Raw genomic sequence first — 25,424 nt, forward strand, 5'->3', positions numbered from 1 at the left:
ATATAGGAAAGGTGAGTCACAAGAAAGCTTTCCTTCAGAGGCTGTCGCTTGCTGGTGGAGTTGGCTTTGATTGTCCTTTGTCATCTACACCACAGCTTTAATGGCAGAACATGTATTAAATAGCAGCTCTGGAGGCTGAGTAAGGAGGATTCCGAGTTCAAAACCAGCCTCAGTAATGGCAAGGTGCTTAGCAACTCAGTGAGACCCTGTCTCTAAATAAAATACAAAATAGGGCTGGGGATGTGGCTCAGTGAGTTCAATCCCTGATACAAAAAAAAAAAAAAAAAACAATGTAAATTGATCTCTTTGACCTCACAATCATAACTGCTTCAAGAAAGGATTTCCAAATCCACTAAAATATAATGTAGGTTTAAATGTCCTAGAAGTTGGTATGCCTCAAGCACACGTGTGTGTGTGTGTGTGTGTGTGTGTGTGTGTGTGCACGCGCGCTGCAAATATCTCAGCCTTAGAGGGAGAGATTCCATTCTTCTAAACCTGTGGTGAAGTTTTTGAATTAGTCCCAAATACCCATTCCTGGCCATACCAACCTACAGAGCGCCTGCTATGGACTCCTCCTTAGGTGCATCTAAACATCCTCCCTTTTTTCCTCAAAAGAAAAGAAAATGAGAGAACATGAAAGAGAAAAGGCATCCCCCTCCACGTGATATGCAGGCCACAGCATCAACAGGTAGGAAAGGAGAAGGACCTACCTCGGCTTCGATCTCCGCTTGCCTCTTCTCCAGGAGTTTGGCCACGGCCATGGCCCTGTGCTTGCCCGACCGTTTGCAGCTCACAGCCCATTCACACAGCAGCGTCACCACAGCTTCATCATTGGGGGCGACCTAAGGACAGAGAGACACAGGCACCGCCACATCAAATGAAAGGTTTGCCCACTGACCATCAGGAGGCAGGCAACAGAGGCCAACAAGCTTGAGGCCTTCTTCCCATAATTTACTGCAGGAGTTTCAGAAAATGCCTCCAAATCATTTTTAATCAAAGCATAAAAACTTAGGTCACAGGAAGGAGATCACTTACTAAGAAACTGCCTATACTGGATGGGTGACAATTCCAGAACAGGCAACCTCTCAGCTGCCTTGGCGTGCATGGGGTCACATGCTAGAACTCAATCTCACATCCAGACAGAAAGAGAAATGACTGCTGGCCCAATGAGCAGCCGCTACCAAGTCAGGCCGCCCATGGTCCAGTCAACACCTGGGACCTCTGTCGCCGGCTCATGGCCCTCAGAACTCAACCAGGCTGGGTGATTGAACGGCCCGGCCGGCACAATGAGGAATCAGAAGGACAAACCAGAGGTGGACTGGAAGGCTGACAAAGACCCACTGCACCAGAAATAGCCACCTAGACAGTGGCACACTAAGAGAACTGGCAGTTAAAGCAGACCTGGTCCACACCACAGCCTGGGTCCACCTGGGGCTCAGCACAGCACCCAGAACCACTGCCAGCCTAGGAATGGACCACAGGGATAGAGGACAAGGGGACTTAAGGCCCAAGTGACATGAATTCTCACTGGGGTGGAGGTGAGGGTGGTGACAGCAGAAAGACAGTGCTTCCATGCAACCCGTCCTCTTCTTTCCATGTCCCCACACCAAGCAATGGGACACTGGCTACAAGGTGTCAGCATCCAAAGGTGTGACCGTCACATGGACAGACAATCACAATGTCAACAACCCCCACCACATGAGAGGGTGGCAACATTATAGAATCCACAACTCAAGTAAGATGGCGACATAGTTACGAGTACACTCTCTAGAAGAGTGTTACACACACACACACACACACACACACACACACACACCCCTCAGCCCAACCCTGCCCCTGTAGGTGTGTGGATTCTGAGAGGTCATCCGAGAATCCCTGACCAGCTTTCGACACTATTGAACAATTCAGAACATGAAATAAGTTCATCCCAAGACTCTTTCTCATCCTAAATTTGATCATTTTAACATGTGGACTCAGAACAAAGAAATAAGTTACCAGGGGCTGACACCTCCAAGGGAGCTCTGGGCCTCTTAATTTAACACAAGGGAAATAATTCAATTAAATACAAAGCTTTTCTGGACAACACTTAAAAAAAAAAAGCAAACTGTAAAGGTCTTCTGCCATAGAAATATAAAAGTCAAGAGTTATCCTAAATCCTGCTATTTGTTTTTATTAAGCAGCAATTGCATCATGCTCACATTTTTTAACTACCCCCATCTTCAAAATCAGATAAAAACTGTTTTTGATATAAGATGGGGGGAAAAGTCACTTCTAAAACCAGGACTCAAGGTTAAGTGGGGTGGAATTCTAGGCAAGGAGGCACATGGGGGGCCTTAACACAGGACTGTACTTGCTGCAGAGCCCAGCACCTCCTCCAGCCAGCCTGGCAGGCCTGCAGGCTCTGTTTTGTTAACCGTTTTCCCACTGAAGGCCCCATATGAGATTGAACACTCATTACCAGGGGGAGAGAGCTACATGGGCCTCTGCACATGATCGGTGGCATCGCTGGAGGTGGGAGGAAGACCAACGGCTTCACACTGTTGAATGAACTGCACGAGTTACGAGAACACCCCATGACCACACGCCTGGGGGAGCTGAGCAGCAGCCATGTGGCCCCGCTCTCTCTTCAGGAAATGCAAATACACATTCACTCATCGCGTGCACCACTGTGAAGATCAGCAAGCTAAGCACTCTGTGCCCATGGCATGCAAATGATGCCCGGCAGCCAGAGGAAGACCCGTCGACCTGGGCACCCAGATGCTAAGGAGATCCTCAGGTACCACAGAGGACAGGAAGGCTCAGTTCTTCACCCTGGAAGTCACACTCCTCGGACATCGGAACCAAGAGCCCACACAGAGCTGAGCTGGGCAGTCAGTGGGAAATTCAGCCAGGGGAAAATTTTGCACAGGGTGTGCTGTGAAGTGCACCTGTGGACAGTCATACTGAGGACACAGGTTTATCCACATGCAGGTACTGTGGATTTTCATTTTATGCTTCCATGACGTAGAAGAAAAGATACTGTTGGATGTCAAAGAAGGAAAAATGTAAAGGGGCCTTGGAGGAAAAATCTAAGATAAACAGAAATAAATGTAAAGAAAAAGCAAAGACCTACCTAAACCCAGTGAGATCTAACACTCCCTGGGGCCTCGAGGGACGAGCAAAGCTCCACTCAGAGGACTGTAGAGGGGAAGCTACCTTCTGTCCATTTACACAGGTGACCTCTGCTCATTCTCTCAGCCATAGAAACTGGGGATGAGAAGCCCAGGCTGAATCCACGTCTGTGGCCCAGGACTCACCTCTGGGCTACTGCAACACCCCTCGCTGAGGAAGGTCCCAGCACAGCTCCACCTGCTGTCCCACAAACTCTGACACCAATGGACCCCACACTCAGCTAGTCCTTCCTCTGGAGTCCCTCTCCCCCATGTGCCTTCTCTTAGACAAATGGCACCACCTTCAGGCCAGGAAGCTGGTGTCCTCTCCCTTAAAAGCTGCATCCCAGTTTCACTGAGGTCCCCATGCCATGCCAGGCCTCCTCTGGGCCATGTTGGCTGCTCTTCTCCCAGAATGTAACAGCGCTGTCCTCCTCACTGCTCTCAGCTCTGGGGTTCCTGCTGACCAAGTGTACAGAATGCCACCCCATGTCACATGCTTTGTGGCAAATGTGACTGCCTAAAGTTTCTCTTCACTTGAGTCTAATTTTCCAGTGCATTCCCTCAAGGACAGCAAGTGGCAGGAAGGCAGGACTGGCTCTTCACTGCCCTCCTTCGCACCTGCACACCCGACCTCACACGGGCCACCAGTGGACGAGGCTTCCAGGCCTCTGGTGGAAATGCCACGAGTGAGTCCCTCGCCCAGGCTGCATCAGGAAAGCCCAGTGAGAGCTATGGTGCTGTGATGAACTAGCGCATTCTAACTGGGGCAAATTCTGGGTTACTCTAGAGCATAATCCCACAGCAGCTTCTGGTGTGTAACAAGGTACCACAGAGCACGGCAACTTCTGCAGCAGTCACGCGTGTCCAGTCAGCTCACTCGGATCTACGGATGGTGTTTCTGGACATGCAAGGAAAACCTGGAGACATTTTTTTTTTCTCTCCTAAGTCAGAAAATGTCACCCTTTAGGTGTTCTGTCATTCAAAGAAACTTCAACTCATCTCATTTAAAAAAAAAAAAAAAAGCCTATCTACCTGAATTATAATAACTGCAGTGCCCTTTCACCTTTTTCAGGCCCCTATTCCATTGAATTACTGCAAGGCCACAAAGATACATTAAATTAGCAAAATTATTTTTGAGAATTGCTACAAGTGATTATGACAGTGATTTATACAAAAGTACTAAATATGAGCTGAAATTACACAATCTTTTTTTAGTTGTACTTTGACACAATATCTTTATTTTATTTATTTATTTTTAATGTGGTGCGGAGCATTGAACCCAGGGCCTCACCCATACTAGGCAAGTGCTCTACCACTAAGCCACAGCCCCAGCCCCTAATCTTCCAATTTGTAAAGACTGGATTTCACCTCCTCATTCTTAAAAATGCTTGAGAAAAATATATACAATGTGTGGATGTGTGGCTTTGTTTTTTTATACTCTTGTATATTCCCCAGGTTTTGAATGAGAAAATATTGCTTCTGTACCAAAGAAATCAAATATATATGTGTGCATGTAAATATATACAATATGTATTATATATATTTTTTCAACATCTGTGGTTCAATACCCTTGTATGCTAATTCAAAATACAAAATATGTCTACATTTTTTTTTAACAAAACTCCAGATGGCTTTTAAAACAGATGGACTAGAATTTAAAAGACTCTGAGAAAACAGTTGTTGTCATTGTTGTTTCTTAAGGAAGTTAGAGACACACAGAACGATTGTTTGCTGTGTTAATAAATTTCTTAAGATACCTGGATTATACAACTATCCAGGTGAAATGGGGGGTCAGTGACTCATTACTGCAAGCCGCAGCTAAGAAGACCTGAGATCAGACACTAAATAAAACAGCTCAGACTACAAAGGACATGTTTAAAAATGAAGTCAATCACTCCTGGTCAACATCAAACAAAGTGGCACATTTGGAGACAAGAAAACATGGTCCATACCTCAGCAGCAATGAGTAACGTGGGATAATACGCAGGCAGGGGTAACAGCTGACTGATCTGCCAGTCACATGAGCCGAGAGGTGTGACTGCAGAGGGACACTGTTCCCCTGTATGAGGTGACTAACAACACCATCCATGGGAATCTCCAGCAGGGTGATGAGCCTGCGGCTGTTAACCATTCCCAAGATTCATTATGCTAACGTGAACACTCTTCACTCCTATCACCTCTGCACACAGAGTGGTCTCCCACAGCTACTGGAGATGACTGGGCTCTCTGGTGGGGCCTGGGGCAGCTTCTCCTTGCCTCACAGCCTCAGAGCCAGCGTTGATGGCCTTCAGAGCTGCCAAAACCCAAGAAAGAAAACAGAAGCCATGGAAGCACGAGGACTTCCCCTGTTTTTTTTTCCTTTCTTTTCTTTTTTGAGTAGTAAGTAGTTACAGATAGCACAACTCTGAATTCTGAGAAGAAATGATATAGATAAGGAAATAACAGTTAAGACAAGCCATCTGAATACTGAAACCAACTAAGTGTCATTCATCAGCACTGTGACAAAAAGCATGAATCTTCTACTCTTCACGAATTCATCAACGTCTAAATAATACCTATGAAGACAATAGAGGGGTTTTAGAGGTCTGTCAATTTCATGATCATGTAAGTCACAGGGCAGGTGAATTATAATCACAGAATACATCCTTCCAAAAGCCCTTGGAGAGCACAAATCTCTCAAAATAATTAAAATGCTATGCTTAATTCACAAAACTCTCCTCTGCATGGGTACAACAGGCTTTACTATTTGCATTTTATGAAAAATGAAGGAAATATACAAGTAAGAAGGGAAATGCAAATTGCCAGGTGAAATCTGCCCAGCAGGCTTGACAACCAGTTGCCCAGCTGTGAGCACAACCACTGGTGTTGGCACATGCCACCATGCACAAGGGTGCTATCGACAGGGCCACACAGGGATACTGGCACTGGGGCAAATAACGAGCCCAAAGCCAGGACTCAAACCCAGGTCCTAATGGCTCAAAGTAAGTGGGATAAACAAAGACCAGTTGTTCAACTTGAGAATTTGAATTTTTTAATTTAAATAATGTTTAATATGTTAAAATTATCAAAGAAGCTTCTGAAAAATTAGAAATTACTCTTAAACATAAATATTCCAATATTAAAATGTAGAAAATGATATAAAGGTTGCTCCCTCCTTCTACCAAAACGGCCTCTGGAACTTGTTTGTTCTGCTCCATTATTACTGGAAACAAAATACTTTTTAAATTAAGCAACATAAGGCCTGGAATAAACACGCTAAGCGTGCTGTTCGTGACAGCCGCTGTCAAGACAGAGCCGGGGACAGAAAGAAACCAGCCTTAAGAGAAGAGCCTGATGTCTGATTTGGACTTTACTCCTCCTGCTCAAGATGGAATTTTTGACGCTGGACATGTTTGGCACCTTCCAGTACCCAGGGTCTTCTTCCCTAGTTTTGCATTTTTTCTGTTTTAAAATAGGAACAGTTTCCAAGGGAGAAGGTTAAGGTCAGTGGAAAAATTGGGGAATGGCGTTCACATGGAATACTTGAAGAATAAGATCGCAGTTGTTTCTAGAAACAGTTTTCTAAGACGTATTTGAAAGATCTTACTAAGAAATAACTCAAGAAAAATAATCTCCATGATCGGCTTCGTGTGGCTGCCTCTGACTGGCCAATTTAGTCCCGATGGAGACAGACCAGTGCAGGGGGACTAAGTGGACTCCCTTTTTAGGACTTGGCTTTTTAACAAAACAAATGAGGCATACATGAGAAAGAAGCCCCTAAAAGGGACTATCACCTAGTACAGACTCACACTTAAAAACTCACACTGTTCTGGAACCTCTCAGGATCCCAATCTTTGTTCTCCTACTCATGAGCTGGCACATGAGCTTGGACCATTTCTCATCCCCTCTAAGCACTGGTTTCTTCATCTAGAAAGTAAGACATTAAAAAATATCTCACATGCCACAGAAAACTACGTGCACAGAAGCTGGTGTGTAAGAAGCACTCAGACGCGGTTACCAGGCCGCGTGCGTGGCTGTGGATAAGAGGTCCTCAAAGGTCCATGTGCTGAAGGCTCATTCCGAGTCTGTGGTGCTATGGGGAGGCACTGGAAGCAAGGTATTGGGTCCTTGGGATGTGCCTTTAAGGGGACAGTGGGACTGCAAGTCTTTCTTCTCCCTCTCTTTTGCTCCCAGCCAAGAGATGAGTGGTCTTGCCCTTCTGTGTGCTTCCACCAGGAAGTGCCAGCACAGCTCAAAGCACTAGCCCAAGAGATCATGGATGAATCCTCTGAACCTGGAAGCTGAGATACACGTTTTCTGTTTCCAGGTTGATTCTCTCACGTTTGCTATGGGAACAGAAAGCTCTATAGCACATGTACTCCAAACTAACCAAGAGGCTCCCCGCAAACTGAGTCAACTAACTCACAGGCCTTCTCAAATCAGCAAAGTCTAAATGTTTGGACACATAAGGTTTGTTTTCCCAACTATGTTAATGTAACTGACATTTTGCTCATGGACTTATTTCAAGAAAGAAGAAAATGGTAGCTAAAAAAGATCCGCAGTGCATCCTTTGGGTGAACAGGAGAAAGCATGTTAACCTCTGAAACATAACTGTGTCCACCCAGGCCAGGGTCAGCACTGATGACATGACCCAGCACACACAGATCCACAGGAGGCCTCCCCTCAGCCCCCCATGTGCCTCCTTGCCTAGAATTCCACCCCACTTAACCGTGAGTCCTGGTTTTAGAAGAGACTTTTCCCCCCATCTTATATCAAAAAGACTCTGAGCGTTTCAGTAGGCATCTGTGTCTCAACATGGAATTGCAGACGCTCATGCCAGGCATGTCCATCCCTCCAGTGGCTGCCCTACAGAGGGCAAAGACTGAGAAAATCAAAGAATGCAAAACGCCTGGCAGATACTGGCTGTGCCTCTGACAAGTGGGCTGTGGGGTGGACTCGTGTCCACCACAGCCCCACCGGTCCTGTCACAAGCAGTCTGACCATACCCAGTCCAGTTCTCCAGGGTATTTGACTGCTTCTCTGAGCACCGGGTCGGTAACAGCAGCAGCTAGTGCTTACTGAGCACCTGCCTGCACACCCGACACTGTAAATATTGATCCACAGGGCTTCCTGCCGTGGCTCCAGGCCATTCACATCAGGAAGTAGAATGCCCATTTCACAACGAGGAAACTGCACCAGCCTGCCAGCCTCACAGCCACGCTCCACTGCAGCCACGCCCTGCCTCACTCAGGGGAACTCAGGCAGTACCCAGGTCCTGAATGTCCTGATCCCATGCAGTACAGACCCCAGCGGGCTTTCCCCAGACACTGACACCCACTGGGCTCCTAAATCTGAAGCTGCGCATGCCTTCTTGTACATCAGAGCTGGACACACTGACACACACAGACTCCATCACTCTAGGCACCCTGTCCCTCCACGCCACATCCTACAGAGGTGGTCACTGCCCCACAGCTCTGTTATGAGCAAAGACCAAGAAAACACCCACTGAGCCCTTGCCAGACTAGGCACTGGTTAGGGGCTGAGGCGCTGTGGGCGAAGTGACAGCCTGACATCCCAGAGCCACCGCACTGCAAGAAAACAAGCATGGACAAGCATAGCCATGCAGGACCCGGGCCTGTCCTCCAGGTGCCCGTGCTCACAGAGTGCTTGTGCCACCATGAGCAGGCCCAGTGGCCTGGGAGGGCCTGTCTGTGTCCCGATGAGGGAGACACTTGCTCTAGTCGGAGATCTTTGCTAACCGAAAGGCAGGGTGAACATGCACAAAGCAAATGCAAGCAACAAACACATAGGTCTGAGCAGGGAGAGAGGAAATGCACAGCTGCTGTTCTCGAGAGTTCCGCCCGCCCAGCTGGTCTGCCCTTTTCATTACTCAGGAAAAAGTTTGCTTCCTGGGGCTGTGGAGAGAGAAGTGAAAGGCAGCTCTTCCTGCCACCTTGAGACCTTCACTTCTATCCTGTTCCCCAGGCACCCCAAACTGCAGCTGGCTCTGCGCTCACACCACAGGCAAGGAGGGCAACCAAGAGGAAGGAAGCGGTCTGCGCTCTGGAAGGCCAGGCTGCCCCCTCTGCTGCCTGGGGGCGGGATCGCCCCGACAGACTGGCCGGTCTGGAACCTGTAAGTTCCACAGTCCCGCAGACACTGCCTTGCGCTCCAGCTGCCTCCCCAGGAGAAGGGCAAGTCAGTGTGGCAGGAAGCAACTACCAGCAACTGAAAGCCATGGTGTCTCTGCAAACACAGCCAGCTGACAAGCTGCAGCCCACACGACGACCGAATCCTGGGGAGGTTCACGCACAGAGCGTGGCACACAGTCGCTCTGAGGACCAGGCAACGGTGAGCCTGCAGTCCAGGGAGCACCCAGAGGCGATGCCCAGGGATGTGCCCATCCCAGTCGCCCTGGGGCCCTCCCTCCTGGCCACCCTGTGCGCAGCCTCCTGCCACCAGGGCACGTTGCTAGCCTGGCCCCTGGGGCACACAAGCCTCTGAACCCTGCCTGAGTGTTACAACTTCTACCTTCACACCTAGTGGAGGCCATGAAACCAACCAGAGCACGAGAACACTAAGGTTTAGGTCTGCTTTCACTCCTTCACCCCAGGACCCTGGCCCTGCAACAGAGTAGGAGCAGGGGGCGCGGGCGAGGAGGAGGGTAAAGGAATGAGGCACTCCACATGGACAGTGAAGGGGCATCCCAGGCCTGGCACCCGATGTGGCAGCAGCTCAGCTCCAACTCTCCCCTGGGGACCCACAGGCCAACCACAGCCAGGACCCAGGTCTCAAACGTCCTAATCCATGCACCATCTATCCCAAAGGGCTTTCACAAGGTACCAAACCAAGTATTCTCAGAAATCTGAACTGCAGCTCTCCTGGCCTCTCCCCTTGGGACAGACAACCGCCCGGCTTCCCAGAAGGAGGCAGAGAGGCCTGATTTCCCCTCCGCAGTTACAGAGAAAAGGGAATCTGGAGAGTGAGGTTCAAGATTCCCAAACAGAAGTGGGAAAACCCACTGTGCAGCTGGGGCTGGAGCATGCCCAGACAGGACTTCCAGGAGAGCAGCACACGCCAGCTGCACCTGGGGCTCAGGACCGGTCTGTGTCTACTCTGTCGTCGAAGTCGAAGACACATTATGAAACCCAAGAAAAGGAGGTCCATTTCCAAGAAGAGAGAAGGCCTTCTATCCCAACCACACCACTTCATAACACAACCCTCCTCATCAGAGGACAGCGTCAACATATTGGTCCCCCATGAAACAGTAATACTGATTTTATTTTACTATTGTTCACAGTCACTATTTCTGAAATACACTTGTACAGTGCTTCATAATCCTCAAAGTGCCCGTGTTTCCTCAGAGACAAGAGGCAAGGTGCTCTGTGCCTATTTAACAACGAGGCACATAGCTTTACTACCTAGCTCAAGGTTGCACCCCGGGGGCACACAAGCCTCTGAACCCTGCCTGAGTGTTACAACTTCTACCTTCACAGGTAGGGTCAACACAGCTGTAGCCCCTTATGAACTCCAGGAACACAGAGTGACTCAAGAGTCAAGGAAAGGGTGACCCCTGGTGGACAGTAAGCACAGTGCAATGCCATCTGCATGCCTGCATGAATATACACATTCTCTGATGCACGTAAATATCAGTCACATTTTAAAAATTAACCATGTTAGGTGAGGTGGCACACACCTGGAATCTCAGCAACTTGGGACACTGAAGCAGGAAGATGGCAAGTTCGAGGCCACCCTGGGCAACTTAGCAAGACCATCTCAAAGTAAAATAAACAGGGCTAGGGATGTGGCTCAGTAGTAGAACACTTGCCTGGCAGAATTGACTGGATGCTAACTATCCCTGAAGAGTCTGTCCTTTCAGGTGTTCTTCTGTCAGATCAGTGGGTGATCAGCCCAAATTATAGGAAAAAAAATGTAGATTTCATCTTCCTCATAAGACAGTATGTCAACCACAAAATAACCACTCACTCGCTCACATGCAATACTTCCAAAGCTGAGTCAACACTGAGAATAAGCACTGCTGACCAGGGCAACACTCCAGGTGGCCATGGGTACCTCTCTGCACCCGAAGAGGAGCTGGGACCCCCCCTGGGCTTGAAGGGTTGCTTCTGGAAAATCTCTCAGTGCACACACATTTCCTCATGAACATCTACCTGTGCCGTCAGTAATAACTGTGTTTGTTATAAAACTGAGACAAAGGAAGCTTTTAAAAATGTAATTTGAAGTTCTAATCTACTGGCACCCCAACAGCTCATCTAGGCACCCAGTCTCCACAGGGCTGTGGGAAAACCTCACAGTGTGATCTTGTTCATAGACAGCACAGTGTGATTTCTCCCCTGACAAGACACCCTCACTATCATTTTCTAGTGGGCAATTTGAGTTTCCACGGGCCAACATGACCCTAGAAAGTAGCAGCCAGACTGACCCCAACCTGACTGGTTTCGATGGACTTGGTAACAGCCTCGACAGGGAAAGCAGGCTGTGACCCAACACTTAGCACAAGAAGCTTAGCAACACAAAAGGACACCTTAAATTTTCAGGATTTTCATCCCAGATATCACATGTCTATGTATTTAAAAACCACAGAACTCTGGAAACCTCTCGCCTTAGGAAATTTTACTATAAAGAGAAGGACTATAAGGTTTCCATCCCAAAAGAGCAGGGCAGCCCCAGAGCTTGCCTCGGGAAGCACAGGGTTATACAGGCCCACAGTGGAGCGGAGCTCCCTCCTGAGGAGCTGAGGTGCTGAAGCACTCCGTGCCCACCCACCAGAGTGAGATGCCCACCAGGTCTACCCACATCGTCGACATTCTGACCCCATGTGGCACCTTTGAGAATCAGGGCAATGACTCATAAAAGGATTTCCAAAGAAGGAGCCACGTAGCCTCTGTACCTGGCTCACACAGAGGTGGGTCAGGGAGGCCTCAGGTGGTTACCCCGTCCTCCATGGTGCATTCCCAAAGGCTTCATTAGAACCAAAGGTCCTTGCCATCCATCAGCTAAGGTGCTCTTAAGGGCTGTCGAGCCTCACCTTGGCCTTCCCTCTGCCTAGCCCACACTGGCTGTACCACAGGCACTTTTCACTGTGGAAGGAAAACACTTTTAATTCCCCCACGCAAGACTAGATAAAGATCATTGCAAATGCTATGTTTATAGAGTCACTCATTAATGACATATCTGTTACTAAGAAAATAAAACATAAAATGGTCTGCAATTGCTCAATGTCACATGTCCATGACCAATTCTTTGGTCAAATATCAAATAGCTGCAAAGTTATTTTTTTTTTATGTGATTAGGATTTAAATCAGCAGATTTTGAGTTAAGCAGACCACCCTCCATAACAGAGGTGGGCCTCATCCAGTCCTCTGACAGCCTGAAGAGAAAGACTGGGGTCTCCAAAGGAAGAATGAATTCAGCCCCCAGACTCAGGATGCAACCCCCACTCTTCCCTGGTCTCCAGCCTGCTCTGCATATGTCACACTTGCCACTACCTACAATCACACCAGCCAGTTTTAAAATATTAAAAAAAAAAAAGCACTCTTTTCTCTCTCTAGATAGATGCAGATAAGAAACATGTACATGCCCCCGCGCGCGCGCACACACACACACACACACACACACACACAGTTTCTCTTTACTGGTTTGTTCCTCTGGGAAGCCCTGACCAGCACTGAAGAGTTTTCAAAGATCATAACCACAGATGTTCATGCACTGCCCTCTGCTGGGCTGCGTGTTAAAATGCATTCCCCCGAGTCAAAGTCAATCATCTCACCAAGACCTCTCCCTAGTCGAAGCACAGGATGTTCTGTTAAGGGTAAATGAAGGGAGGATGTAAAAGGCCAATAAAAATCATTCCAATCAATCTATAAAGGTAGACCATCCCAGCGGACAGTTCGTGTTAATAATGTTGAGTCATGCTAGTCCATTGAGAGAAATTTCACAGTGCATGAGCCTTCATAAAATATTACACTTTAAAACAGGCTTTGTCATTTCTTTGAATGACAATGAAGAAAATATACCAACAGAATAAAAGGCAAAATAAAAGGAGAAATTCAACTACCTCTTGGTTATCTTTGTTTTGGTTTGCCCAGAAAATCTTATGGTAAAGCGTCTCCATTGAGTTGCTGGAATCAGTTCGGTCAAAACAGTGTCGATCCAAGACTTCCAACGTGTGCAAAACTCGACTGATAGTCACCCCTAGATGGAGAAATAAAGCATGCAGTTAGGGAGGCCACGGAAACCAGAAGAGCAGAGCACAAAATCACCATTCTGGGGAGCAAGGGGGTTTCCTGAAGTCACCATGCTGGGCATGTTTCCCCAGAGAACCATCCATGAAGTCCAACCAGACATTCCAGACAGGCAGAACCTGAAGAATGTCCTCACAACTCCCCTCAGAGCTGTGCCAAAGACCCTCCTTACCACGGGAGTGCACTGACAGAATCTGAAACCTGGCATGAGGCCGAGCCTACGAAAGCCCCCGCTCCTCCACTGTGCCCTGTACCTGCTGTGGACTCCTGGCACTTGTCAAAGGACCACCGGACTTCCACCGCACGGCCCCTTTGTTTTATCTGCTGTTCCACCTCATAGATCTTGGCCCGAACCTGAAAGATAATCGCTTCCAATTAACTCTGCTGCAAAGCCGAGGCAGCTGTCTAAGTCATGTTGGGGTTTCTGCCTAGAAGGTCCTGTGGTGAACGACAGCCATGGCTACAGGGGACGAGAGCAGCCCACTGCCCACAAGGACGGCCTTCCAATGCACAAGTGCTGATGCAGTGCCAGCTCTCAATGACAAATGTCCATGGAAATTAATGTGTGAAGGGCACTGAAACAGGTGGGATTGCTTTAGGATATTGTAAGAAAGGGCAAGAATTTTTAAATATCCTCTTTGAGCCAATTGTCTAGTCAGGAAAGTAACTAGCAATGTTTTAGTAATTTAGAAAACTGCTTGGTTAAAAAAAATAGATAAATAAAAAACAAGGATGATCTTCTACATGTTAGTTATAACACTTGTTCAAGTTGCATAAATCTTCAAACAAAGCAGCAACACCAGAAGATCACAGAAGAGTCACTGAACGAAACTCGCCAGCATGGGAGTCACGGTCAGGCATTGGCATCACCACCAACTGGCCTGGGAGGAGGACGCTAAGCAGGACTGCCCAGCAAGAGGGGGAAGGGAAGGGAGCGACTTCCTGAACCTCTGTGTTCAGCACCAGCAGAGAACCCTGAGGTTGGCAGGGGCAAGGAGCAGAGCTGGGGATGAACTCCGGCTGAACCCAGGCGGGGCCCTTCGCCCAGCCCCTGGAGAACACCTACCACCCAGGACACAGTCTACCTGCTGGTTGAATGCCGTGTTCCCTCCCGGCATGGGGAGGCTGGACGGGGCGACCTGCAGCAGGTCCAGAGGTGAGCCTGCGCTCACATTCTTGCTTTCATTTGTGGAGTAGTTCCACACCAAGGCACTTGGGCAGCAGAGAGTGACCGTCTAGGAAGGAAGCAGGGAAATCCGGATGTGAGAGGGAGGTGGAGGAGGAGAGCTGCGGACTCAGCAGAGACAGCTGTCACCATCAGTGATGCCCCAGCTCAAGGCCCAGGGGGTCTCTTTACTCCAACCCCGCCAACCCCAATCTGCACGCCAGACAATAGGTTCTCGCTCTAAGCAATGCCAGGAACCCCCCATCACACCCTCCTCACCTCATGTTTCCCTAATTCATTGCCTCAAACTGTCCCCTGGGAAAGCCTGTCTGATCGCAGGCTGGGCTGCAGATCCCCTTTGTGACTGCCTTAGCTGGGCCTGTCCCTATCAGCCCTCGTCCTGTCACAGGACACTGCAGCTCCGTGATTCTGCCTTCCCTACAGGACTGCAAGCCCCAGCTCCTGTGGGGACCCACCTTCAGGGCCACCCTAGTTCCAAAGGGCACCTGAGAGCTCAGGAAATGTGAATGAACTCAGGGTGGCACTGTGGGGCCCCACGGGCAGGTTATGCCTCACCCCTGAGGGCACTGCTCAGCAACCTGCCCAGGGCAGCACCCTCATGCACCTGCAGCAAGCATGCCCGCCAGGAGCAGTGCCTGCCAGAGGCTCAGACTGAAGAAACAGGCAGCCAACTCAAGACGTGACTGAGGAAGCCAGCGCTGCCCACAGAAGCCTCCTCCAGAAGAACAGGGTGGCTGGTGACAGCAATGGCTACCCTGTGGGTCCCCTGGAGGACTTTTAATTGGGCTGCTGAAAGGCCTCAATAGAGGACAACCACAAAAACTTTCTTCTAGAAGAATGCAGCAAATCTTCTCTCTGCTTTATCCCACGCAGAGTAATCAAACTTCAACATAAACTACTTGGTTGAGGGAAAAACAACATTCAGTACATAGAAGTAAAGTGCCATCTCCAGCCCCATGGCTTCCCACATGGGACTGATGTGACATCACCGGGGCCGCAGACTCACCTGCAGCATGCAACTGAGTCCGTACACTAGGGGCCCATGCTGTGCGCAGGAAAGGAAGTCTGAGAAGGCCAGCTGCACGGGGCTCATGCCGGGGCCGGGCGGGCCGGGGCTGGGCACCCCGATCCCCGAGCTGTTGGGCCCGATCATCATGTGGGGGGAGTGGGCAGCCAGGAGGCTGGGGCTGTCGCTTAGCAGCAGGGACAGACGCCGGGCACAGAAGTAGGCCAGACGGCGGGACAGGTAGGCCGACTGCACAAACTCATCTGAGTACTGCAAGGAGAAGACAAGCCGCAAGTCACGCCCGCCTTCACAAGCAGCTGCTCCAAGGCAGACGCTTCTCCAGGAAACAAGAAGAAGCCTGCACAGACCCGTGCTGTCAACTGCAGACAGAACTGAGCCACACATCTGATCTGAAATTTTCTAGTAGCCACTAAAAGAAACAGGTGAAATTAAAATAATGTGCTGTGTTTAGCCCAACACACCCATTTGATCATGTCCATCTCTGACCAACATAAAAGTGTTCTAGCAGCGTTCACTCTTGTTTCTCCCCTGCAAGTCTGAAGGCTGGAGAGCATTTTACACACAGAGCACATCTGGGTCCACAGGGTCGCAGCTGAGGTGCTCAGCAGCCCATCTGGCTGGTGACCCGTGACAGGCCAGGTGTCTGCAGCACCTGGTCAGGGGCAGCTGAGAGGGAGGGCCGCCGCTCCCCGAGCACACGGGCACTGCTCCAATCATCAAAGGCTCGTGTGACTTCTCCATGGGGAACAGCTTCTAATGTATCCCACTTGGCGAACTTAAATTTCATCACATCTTAGGCACATCACGAAATGAGAACAAAATGAGAAGACTCCTACCTGCCAGGGACTCAAGGAATTATCAAAAGAAGGTAGAGATTCTCTGCACTCTACCAGGAGGAGGTTTGTTTTGTTCTCGCAGCACTCCGTGGGGGGGGCACTATTCTAGGGGCTGTCTGCTCAGCTCAGACGAGGGAGAGACCAGTGCAGTAAGATTACCCGTTAACCAAAAAACACGGACATGACTGCTGAAGGTCACTACAAGTCTTCCTACGTAGTATAAGACTACACCACAGTGAATTCCACCAGGGTGTATGTCCACAGGAGTGGGGGCCTAATTTAGAATAAGAGACATTCTATGTCTGTGTAATTGTATCAAAATGAACCGTACTGTCATGAATGACTAAAAAAAAAAAATTGGAAATTAGAAAATTAAAAGTTAAAAATAAATACTATATAAAATTTAGAAAAAAAATTTTTTTAAACCTCTTCTGAAAACACTTGCTTTGGAGGCAGATATTCATTCTTTCCACTTCTAAAGGGAACTGTTCCCCTTTCTACTTCTATTTACCTAATCATTGCCTTCAGACTGACTTTTCCTGCCCATAACCAGCTAGCTCAAGGTCCCATTACTGTACCTGCAGCATCAGCGGCAGTAGGAGTTTAAGAAGGTCGTCATCCATCGGTCTGATCTTCTCTAGGACATCCAGGATCCACGTCAAATATTCATGCTTTTCCAGCAATCCTTCCTTCAGTGGGCAAAGAACAATTGCGCCAGTGCCATTAGAGAAACACCAGTGACCGCGTCAAGGGCACCATGAGTCCTCAGCTTAGGCGCCACCTCGCTACTGTCTCACTGTCACAGTGACACGGTCTTGTTGGCCACAGTCCAAATTATAATCCATGAAGAACTAGGGTTTTTTAATATGACTGGCCTGGGAATTTTTATTTTTTGGTAATCTGATGAATTCTAATTCAGAACAATGAATTCCCACAAGAAAGGACATTTGAAAGCTCTCACATTCCCGGGTCAAATCAAGTCCATGGTGAGATTTCAGGGATGGAAACTTGATGAACAGTGATAGCTGGAAAGAAGCAGATCCCCGGGCTGGGGAGCTGGTCAGGGGCCAAGTGCTCCTGAGTGTCTGCCTACATGCGAGAAGCCCTGGATTCCAGCATGGCGAGCCATCACAGCACCCAGCTCGGATCACCACCTCAAGGGAAGTCAGGAAACCCCCCCAGGCCCAGAGCCCTCCACACAACAGCAACAATCAACATATCGACCCACTGTCATACATACAAAGAAATGGAAGCAGTGCACAATCACGTGTAAACAATCCAACTCAGCACACTAACCGGCTCCAGGAGGGCCAGGCTGGCGGAGCCCATCAGACAGACCGCTGCTTTACTGACTGAGTATGGTGCTCGAGGTGGAACCCAGGGTTTTGAACATGCTAGGCAAGTGCCGATCTTGACCTAACACCATCAGCACTGTGAGCATGGCCTGAGGCCTGAGCCTAAGCAACTCCATTTTAAAAACTCCAGTTTGAAACCTGCAGTTTCACCAGGCACACCCACAGAGCCCTCCAGGATGGCCTCAGACAAGTCACTTCCCCTCAACCAGATAAACAGAGTGAAGTCCCTGGCAGGCTGTCCTCGCCTGAAAAGAGGGAAAGGTGGGAAGATCAGGGTGGAGACCACCAGACCAGATGTTTCTGACCCCAGGGTAAATTATGTCACTGAGAAATCCGGTAGTAGCTGATAAGGATTAAAAGGGGGGTTAAAAGCCCCAAAATTTAGTATAAATAATAGAGCAAATGAACAGGGATTCAGCCAGCCGAAACAAGGATGCACTCAAGCTGGAGAGCCTGATGAGGACCAGACATCCCATCACTAGTCATCTTTCCTGATCCTCTGCGTGATCCTCACTGCTCTCAAACTTTACGGCCTCGTCTGGACCTTGTTGAGAGCCACAACTTCTCCCTACGACCCTCTCCTCAACTGGTTGTCCACTCCATGCCAGGAGAAGCCTGCGTTGGTTCCGGACCTGATCACCGTGGTCTGAGTGAGTGTGCATCTTCTGGACATAAAGCCTAAGGCTTAAGACTTTTGATCTGACATTTGAACTTAGCCTACAGAGGGAATGTCATGAGCCTGTCATGATTAAGAGTGTTTTGCAGTGCTTAGAATTAATCTAGAATTGTTTGATGTGAATTGATTATGTCTATTGTAGTGCCTAGCATTAAGGATTGTCATTTTCTTGATTAAGAACCTATAGAGTGAAATTGTATTGAGTAATTTGAGTGAATAAAGCATTGAAAGGGGCAGAAGTGCATGGACATTCTTTATTTCTCCCCTCGACTCACAATTTTACTCCCTCGCAACATGCACCTCTGCCTACTGCCTTCAAATACACATAAACAGAAATATGTTCTTTCATGACGCTCTAGGCACGTATGTGACATTCTGTTACAGTTTTGTACTATGAGTCACAGAATGAAAGAAACTTCGAAATAACAACAAAATGACCCATTTTCTGGAAAAAAACACGTACATTCACGGCAACATGGAAACAAACTGAGTTTAGTTAGTGTGAAATCCTGCTCTATTCCTAGTAAACTTTATGTATCACCGGGACCCACCACAACAGTCAACAAGGATTTGTGTGAAAACATACTAATCAATTATAAATTACAGTGATCCTTATTTGACATGACACCAAGGTTCTATTAATTTCTAGTTTTCTTGATACTGAGAGTGAGTCAAAAATGGTTATAAGGGAACTTTAGACCACTAAAATGAACTTCAATGAGGACAAAGTATTTGTCTATTTAAATACATATTTTTTAAATGAATAAAAATGCAATTTTGTGCTAAAGTACAAGAAATGGTAAATGCAAGCCTCAAAAAAATTAATTAAAAAAGAGCCTTCATAGATGTAACCGCCCCTCCTCTGGACGCCTTTGCACATCTCCTTGCCTGTGTATCTGTACACGTGCCTGCATGTGGATCAGCACTAAGGTCTGGTGCACATTTCAGAATATGGGCAAATTGAAATATCACAAGCTTATTTATGTTTCAGTCATGTTCACCACTATATGACCTAATTGTCTTTTATAGAAGTGACATTGATTTCAATGTTCCTACAGTGTAAAATAATCTTTCCAAAAATATTAAACATGCTAACATATACTTGTTCCAAGATTCAGACTAAATTCTCAGCTCACAAAAACTCACAGACACTCAGGGTAAGGCCAACTGACACAGTTCTATGACAAATCGAAGCAGGTTTGTGAGGGTTGCTTTTGGTGATTTAAAAACTAGCCATGTGACTCCACAAGGGAACCCCTTATTTTCCTACTTTGAGCTCTTAGAAAAAGTCACATATCACCTGAATATTATCATTAAGGTTCTAAGAAGCAAATGTAGAAAACTGCACATCCCCTTCCTCTGATTAACACAGTAGGTACTCAAAGTCTGTGCTCATGATATGACTCCAGCCTCACACCTCCTCACCAAGAAAATGAGGCAAACGGCCCCCTGCGCCCCTTTCTGGTAAGTGTGAACACATGAGCACATCAGCAGTTGGGGAGAGCTCAGCTCCTGGCCTGACTGTTTGCATTTTCAACAGCAGCTGAACCAAATGAAGATGAACCTTCTCTGGAATAACTCAGCCCTAAAGGAGATGTATTAGGAGACAGGAAGCATCGGCTCAGGGGAGTTTTTGAACAAGTATATCCAATTTTGCAAAATAAGGTGCTTACAAGGATTATATTTAAAAGCACAATTGCAAAGTAATTAATGGCACTAAAAAGGTTGACATCCTAGAAAGCTGGAGAAGAACATGCAGAAGAGGCTGTCATCCCAGGGTAAAGGTGTCATGATGTCATAAAAGACGTCAGGCTACTTTCTCAGAATGTGTTGGTTCATATAAAGACACAATTAACACACACAGGACATAACTGCAGTCACATAGTCGTGGACAGACCACACATGCATCAGGCACTCAGCATGGCATCGGTGGGCATGAGCGCAGGCCATGGTGGTGCAGTGATGAGACCATTGGGAGCACCTTCTCAGCACTGGTACCCTCGTTAAGCAACATACATCTGTGCACAGAACTGGCTCTTTTTAAAAGCATGCCACACAGCCCTCTGCAGGCCTTGGAGGAATTACCTGGAACATGTGAAACGCCAGCTTCTCGTTGTACTCCCACTGCCTCATGGCTTGCTCCACCTCGGGGGGCACAGGGACAGGGCCATCGCTCGCAGTGGACGCCAAGTGGTAGAAGTCAGAAATCTTGGCCAGCTGTTCTCGAAGGTACCGAGTAGATATCTGCGTCCACTCTGCATTTAAAATAGAGATATACACTGAATTCTAGACACGATGGTTTAAGAATTACATTTTTCTTCTCCTTTATGATTATCTTGAGGATGTATTTGCAATGGTGCACATCTGTTAATCCCTGTGACTCGAGGCTGAAGCAAGAGGATCAAAAGTTCAAGGACAGCCTGAGCAACTGAGCAAGACCCTAACTCAAAAGATAAAAAGGGTTAGGGATGCATCTCAGTGGTGGGGTACCTCTGGACAAATACAACATAAAAATGGTCTTTGCATGTGCAAACAGAGTTCAGAACAGCAAGCCCACCCCAAGCCCTGCAGTCACGCATGCTAGTGCAAGGTGGCCTGCCCTGCAGCAGCCAGCAGAGCCTGCCAGCTTTCGGGAGGAAAAAGCCACCCTACCCTTAAGTTTCTGCGACCCTTCGCCTAGGAGAAAACACATCCACATTTGAATTTGACCCGTCTGATGATCCTCTGTGTGATGCAACAGTAAGTATGACAAAAATACCAAACGCAAAACAGGAAACAGCAGCAGAGGAAGGCCATCCCAAGCCTAGCTTCTTCAGCAGAAGAAAGCAAAGTCTCAGATCAGAAGGCAGTTCACTTGGGGTTCAGCTTTTCAGGGTCCAAGTCAGGTTTTAAACACACTCATTAAGATGCACTCTGGCTTCCTGCCAAGAGAAGTGGCCTGCAAAGCTTTCCCACCTACACTGTCTGCACCACGCACTATGGCAGCATGTGCCCAGGACACAGGCCCAGCTGCCTGGCCAGCACTGGACCTGCAGCCACTCTCTGCTCCTCACCAGCACATGCCTCAGCACGGCAGGGGTGGAGTCAGACACAGTAAGGAGTGAGGGAATGTCGGACACCAGAAAGGAAGTGGGAAAAGTAACACCAGAAAAACAAATTAGTAAAATTATTCACGAACATCCACCATGGAGGCACAAACTAAATCAGTGTGTTGCCTTTGGCAACCGCAAGGGATGCGGTGCCGGCTTTAGCCCATTCTGCGGATAAGAACGAAACGCTGGTGGCCATATCTCTACCAGGATCAGTGCAGCAGCATTAGAAGAGACCACCTTACATGAATACCACCACACAGCGCTGCCTTCCTCCTGTCCTCAGCCCAGGTTCTCCTCCTTCCATTCTAACAAAAGTCATGAGCAGAAATTAGACCTTGATCAGTACCCACGAGCTCTGCTCTTACTTGATCAGTACCCAAGCACTCTGCTCTTACTTGGTCAGTACCCAAGCACTCTGCTCTTAGTCAGTACCCAAGCACTCTGCTCTTACTTGGTGGGTACCCAATTGCTCTGCTCTTACTTGGTAAGTATCTGCTAACAGCACCAGGGATAACTCTGTTAAGTCCTGGTCTAAATCACTTGTTCTAATTGTGCCTTTGTTAAAATTAAAATGTAAAGGCTACTGAACTCCAGCAATGAGCTGATGATCAAACCCAAGGTTGACTTTCTATCCACAGAGTGTCATAGTGTTTCAGAAAGCTCCACTGACTGCACACAACTGCTTGAGACTGCTCGCCCCACTGAAAAAAAAAGCACCAAGTCACCAACAGCTCCACCGTCTTGTTCCCCGACGTGGACTAGCAGTCTCAGGACATTCGTGTGTTCAACAAAAGCCAGCCGTAGGGGGATGAGTTTAGCTCGGCTATAATGAGCAAATATAAAAATAACAAGGACCCACACCCCAGCTTCTGTTTGGCAGTCCTTGCTATTAACTTGTGGCAGGGTGGCTCTTGTTCTCAACATGCCTGCAGGGCAGGGCAGGGCAGCCTCCAGAGCTAAGGATGACACAATGCCCAGTCCACACAGGGTGTGCCTTCCTTATCAGGACACATGTCTGCAGTGCATGACCTGGACATACAGAGTCGGTCCTCAGCGTCCACGGGAACTGGTTCTAGGACCCACACACCCATTACCAAAATCCACGACACTCAGCCTCCTCCACAGGAAGGCGTGGCATTTACACAAAACCTTCAGTTAAGTTGTCCAAATCACTTCCGATACCCAATACGGTGTAAATGTCATGGAAGCTGTCGCCATGCTGTGCTGTTTAGGGAACAATGACAGGAAAAGAGTCCATGTGTTCAACAGATGCACCTATCTTCTATTGTCCGTACAGGGTTGGTTTAATCTGTAGATTCAAAACCCGCAGACACAGAGGACCAAAGGTATCTTCCCATCTTTCCTCCTCAATGTGCACTTGGATGTTTTAACAGACATTTGCATACCTCCTTTTTAAATATTGCTGAATGCACCTCTCCATATCTGACGCCTCTAGGAATTCACGGATGAGCCCTCTCAGCACTGGGCCCTAGCTATGATTAACAGAGCATTAAATCATCACATCAACCACACTGATTTAGAGGCCTGGGCCGAAAGACGCGGTGATGAAGATGAAAACCCAGAACATACCCATGATTGCCACTGGCAACTGAAGATGATGCGTGGCAGTCTGTGCTGTGTGCCCTGCACCTGTGGAGAGAGCTCAGTGCCGTGAAGGACCACAGGGTCAGTGGACACACAGGTCTGCTTTGAACTTGGACGTGGTTGTCAGCCCCGAGGGGTGACAGTGCAACAGAAGATTTTGGTGACTTTTTTTTTTTCTCCTGTGGTACTAGGTCTGAACCTAAAGGTCCCTGAAACTGAGCTATATCCCCAGCCCAACTTCTCACCAAGTTGCCCAGATTGGCCTTGGACCTGCAACCCTCCTGCCTCGGCCTCCTGAGTCATGGGGATTACTGGCTTGCATGACCACAGCCCAGCCAGGAAGCTCTGAGCAAAAACCACTGACAATGGCCCAGTTCTGTCAGCTTCTCATGTAGTTGGACTGGAACAGGGACACAGTCTCAAGTGACAAGAAGAAAATGGGAATGGATAAAGACTGTAGGAGAGATACGGAGAGGGGAAGAAAGGCCCACAGGCAGAAAATGACCAATGAGGCTGCTCTGACCCTGGATTCAAACAACTCAGAAGCCATGGCCCATTCTTTTGCTGTGGAGAATTTCGTTTCCAGGAGGCGGGTTCCTGGAAAGCTCATGAACACGACTGTTCCTGAGAGTGAAGTCAGGGGTCTTCCTCCTGATGTGCTCCCGCTACCTTACAGAATCTCAGAGCCACACTTCCTTCTCATTGAAGCCCAGCCCAGAACAGAGGCTGAGCCTGGGGCATTTCAGGGCTCATGCCGTCTAACCTACCTCTGTGCGGATGTGGCACTGTAGGGTTGCACACAGACGCAGCAGACCAACAGCAGAGACCAGGCAGAGAGACCCTGAACGCAAAAGCATGTCCATTGGTGAAAACTGTGGGGAAGGCAGACACCTGCCATGGGAAAGAGGCTCCTGCTCAGCCTACAAAGCCTGCAGGGGATATCAGGGGAGGCTGGGGGCTTGGCAGAAGAGGAGCCTCCACTTGAAGCAAACCCAGAGCACCCTCGGCAACGAGGGTTGGCACTGAGAGTCACGGAGGTGCCTGATGCTGCGGTGCCATCTCGGCAGCCATAGAACAACATTCAGTGGCAGAAGAAAAACAGGCTTTGAAACAGGATGGTGCTGGGCTCCAGACCCCGGCTCCATCACTCGCCAGGGGTGCAGCCTGAAACAAGTTACCTAACCCCTACTAAGTCACAATTTCCTCTTCTGCAAAACCTGGGTTAATACACACATGCCTTGGAGTCACCGTAAGGACACACCAATGGGCGTAAGGATGCACCACTGACCATAAGGACGCACCACTGGCACAGTGCACACAAAACAGAAGCTGAACGACACGCAGGAGCTCTTAGCACCATCCTCAAGACAAAATGAAATGTTTCTAGAAAGAAAATGGAAGTGAGGCCTGACCTGATGGACAGGGCAGCCACCGACAGCCTGCCTCTGGTCACCTCACTTAGCACCCGTGGCTGATGCAACACCCAGCACCACTGTACATACCATGGAGTCGATCAGCGTCCGCTGCATAGCTCAAAACCATCCAGTGGCTCCACAGCCCTTAATGAGCAAAGCTTCAGCTAGGAATTAACATCATCTCGAACACCATCGACTGACCACTGCTCGCTTCGCCCCCAGCGCAGGCACTGTGATCACTGGCACAGCACTTGAGCTCAGAGGTGACAGCTCCACCTCAGAAACCCACTTCTTGGAAAGTGTTCCCTGGGTTCCACAGTGACAATAAGAAGTCCTCGAAATGTTAGGATGAGAAGATTTAGTTAGCCCGGCTCTGGCACAGACCAAATGGGAAAAAAATCAACTTGGGCACATGTAAGCTGCTGCATGCTCCATTTCAAACATTCAATAAAAGACTGAAAGATTTTACACCATTTATCACACTTTGTGATGTTACAATGGGTTCCTGGTGAAAGAACACTATCCTTAAAAGTAAAAAATAAATACATAAATAACAAATTGGAAGAAATACAGGAAAACCTTTTGATAAAGGACTTGAACCTAGGATAAGTGAGAAACTATTACAATTCAACAACCAAAAAAAAAGTCAAATAGCCTAATTTAAAATGGGCAAAGGATTGTATAGACACTTCTCAAAAGAAGATAAATAGCCAATAAGCAGACCCGAAAGACACTGAAAACCATTGGCCATCGGCGATGCAAACCAATACCACAGAGGCCTAGGCCAGCTCTACTGTGAACAGGCAGGAAGAGGCAGTGGTAGGGACAGAAACTGC

At 48.2% G+C, this 25,424-nt stretch overlaps 1 protein-coding gene across 1 annotated transcript in view; it reads right to left on the reverse strand.

The window, feature by feature from the left end:
* MED12L (mediator complex subunit 12L) overlaps positions 1–25,424 on the reverse strand; it is a 265,350-nt gene that overhangs the window by 188,230 nt on the left and 51,696 nt on the right. Inside the window, exons 6-12 of the mRNA XM_081302589.1 lie at positions 20,562–20,731; positions 17,024–17,134; positions 15,589–15,858; positions 14,482–14,631; positions 13,651–13,750; positions 13,210–13,346; positions 711–842 (exon numbers count right to left, since the gene is read on the reverse strand). Of these exons, the coding sequence (XP_081158715.1) occupies positions 711–842; positions 13,210–13,346; positions 13,651–13,750; positions 14,482–14,631; positions 15,589–15,858; positions 17,024–17,134; positions 20,562–20,731 (1,070 nt within the window). The remainder of the gene's footprint in view (positions 1–710; positions 843–13,209; positions 13,347–13,650; positions 13,751–14,481; positions 14,632–15,588; positions 15,859–17,023; positions 17,135–20,561; positions 20,732–25,424) is intronic.

This window comes from Spermophilus citellus (assembly GCF_964194105.1).
Source record: "Spermophilus citellus genome assembly, chromosome: 7".
NCBI classification, from domain to species: Eukaryota; Metazoa; Chordata; class Mammalia; order Rodentia; family Sciuridae; genus Spermophilus; species Spermophilus citellus.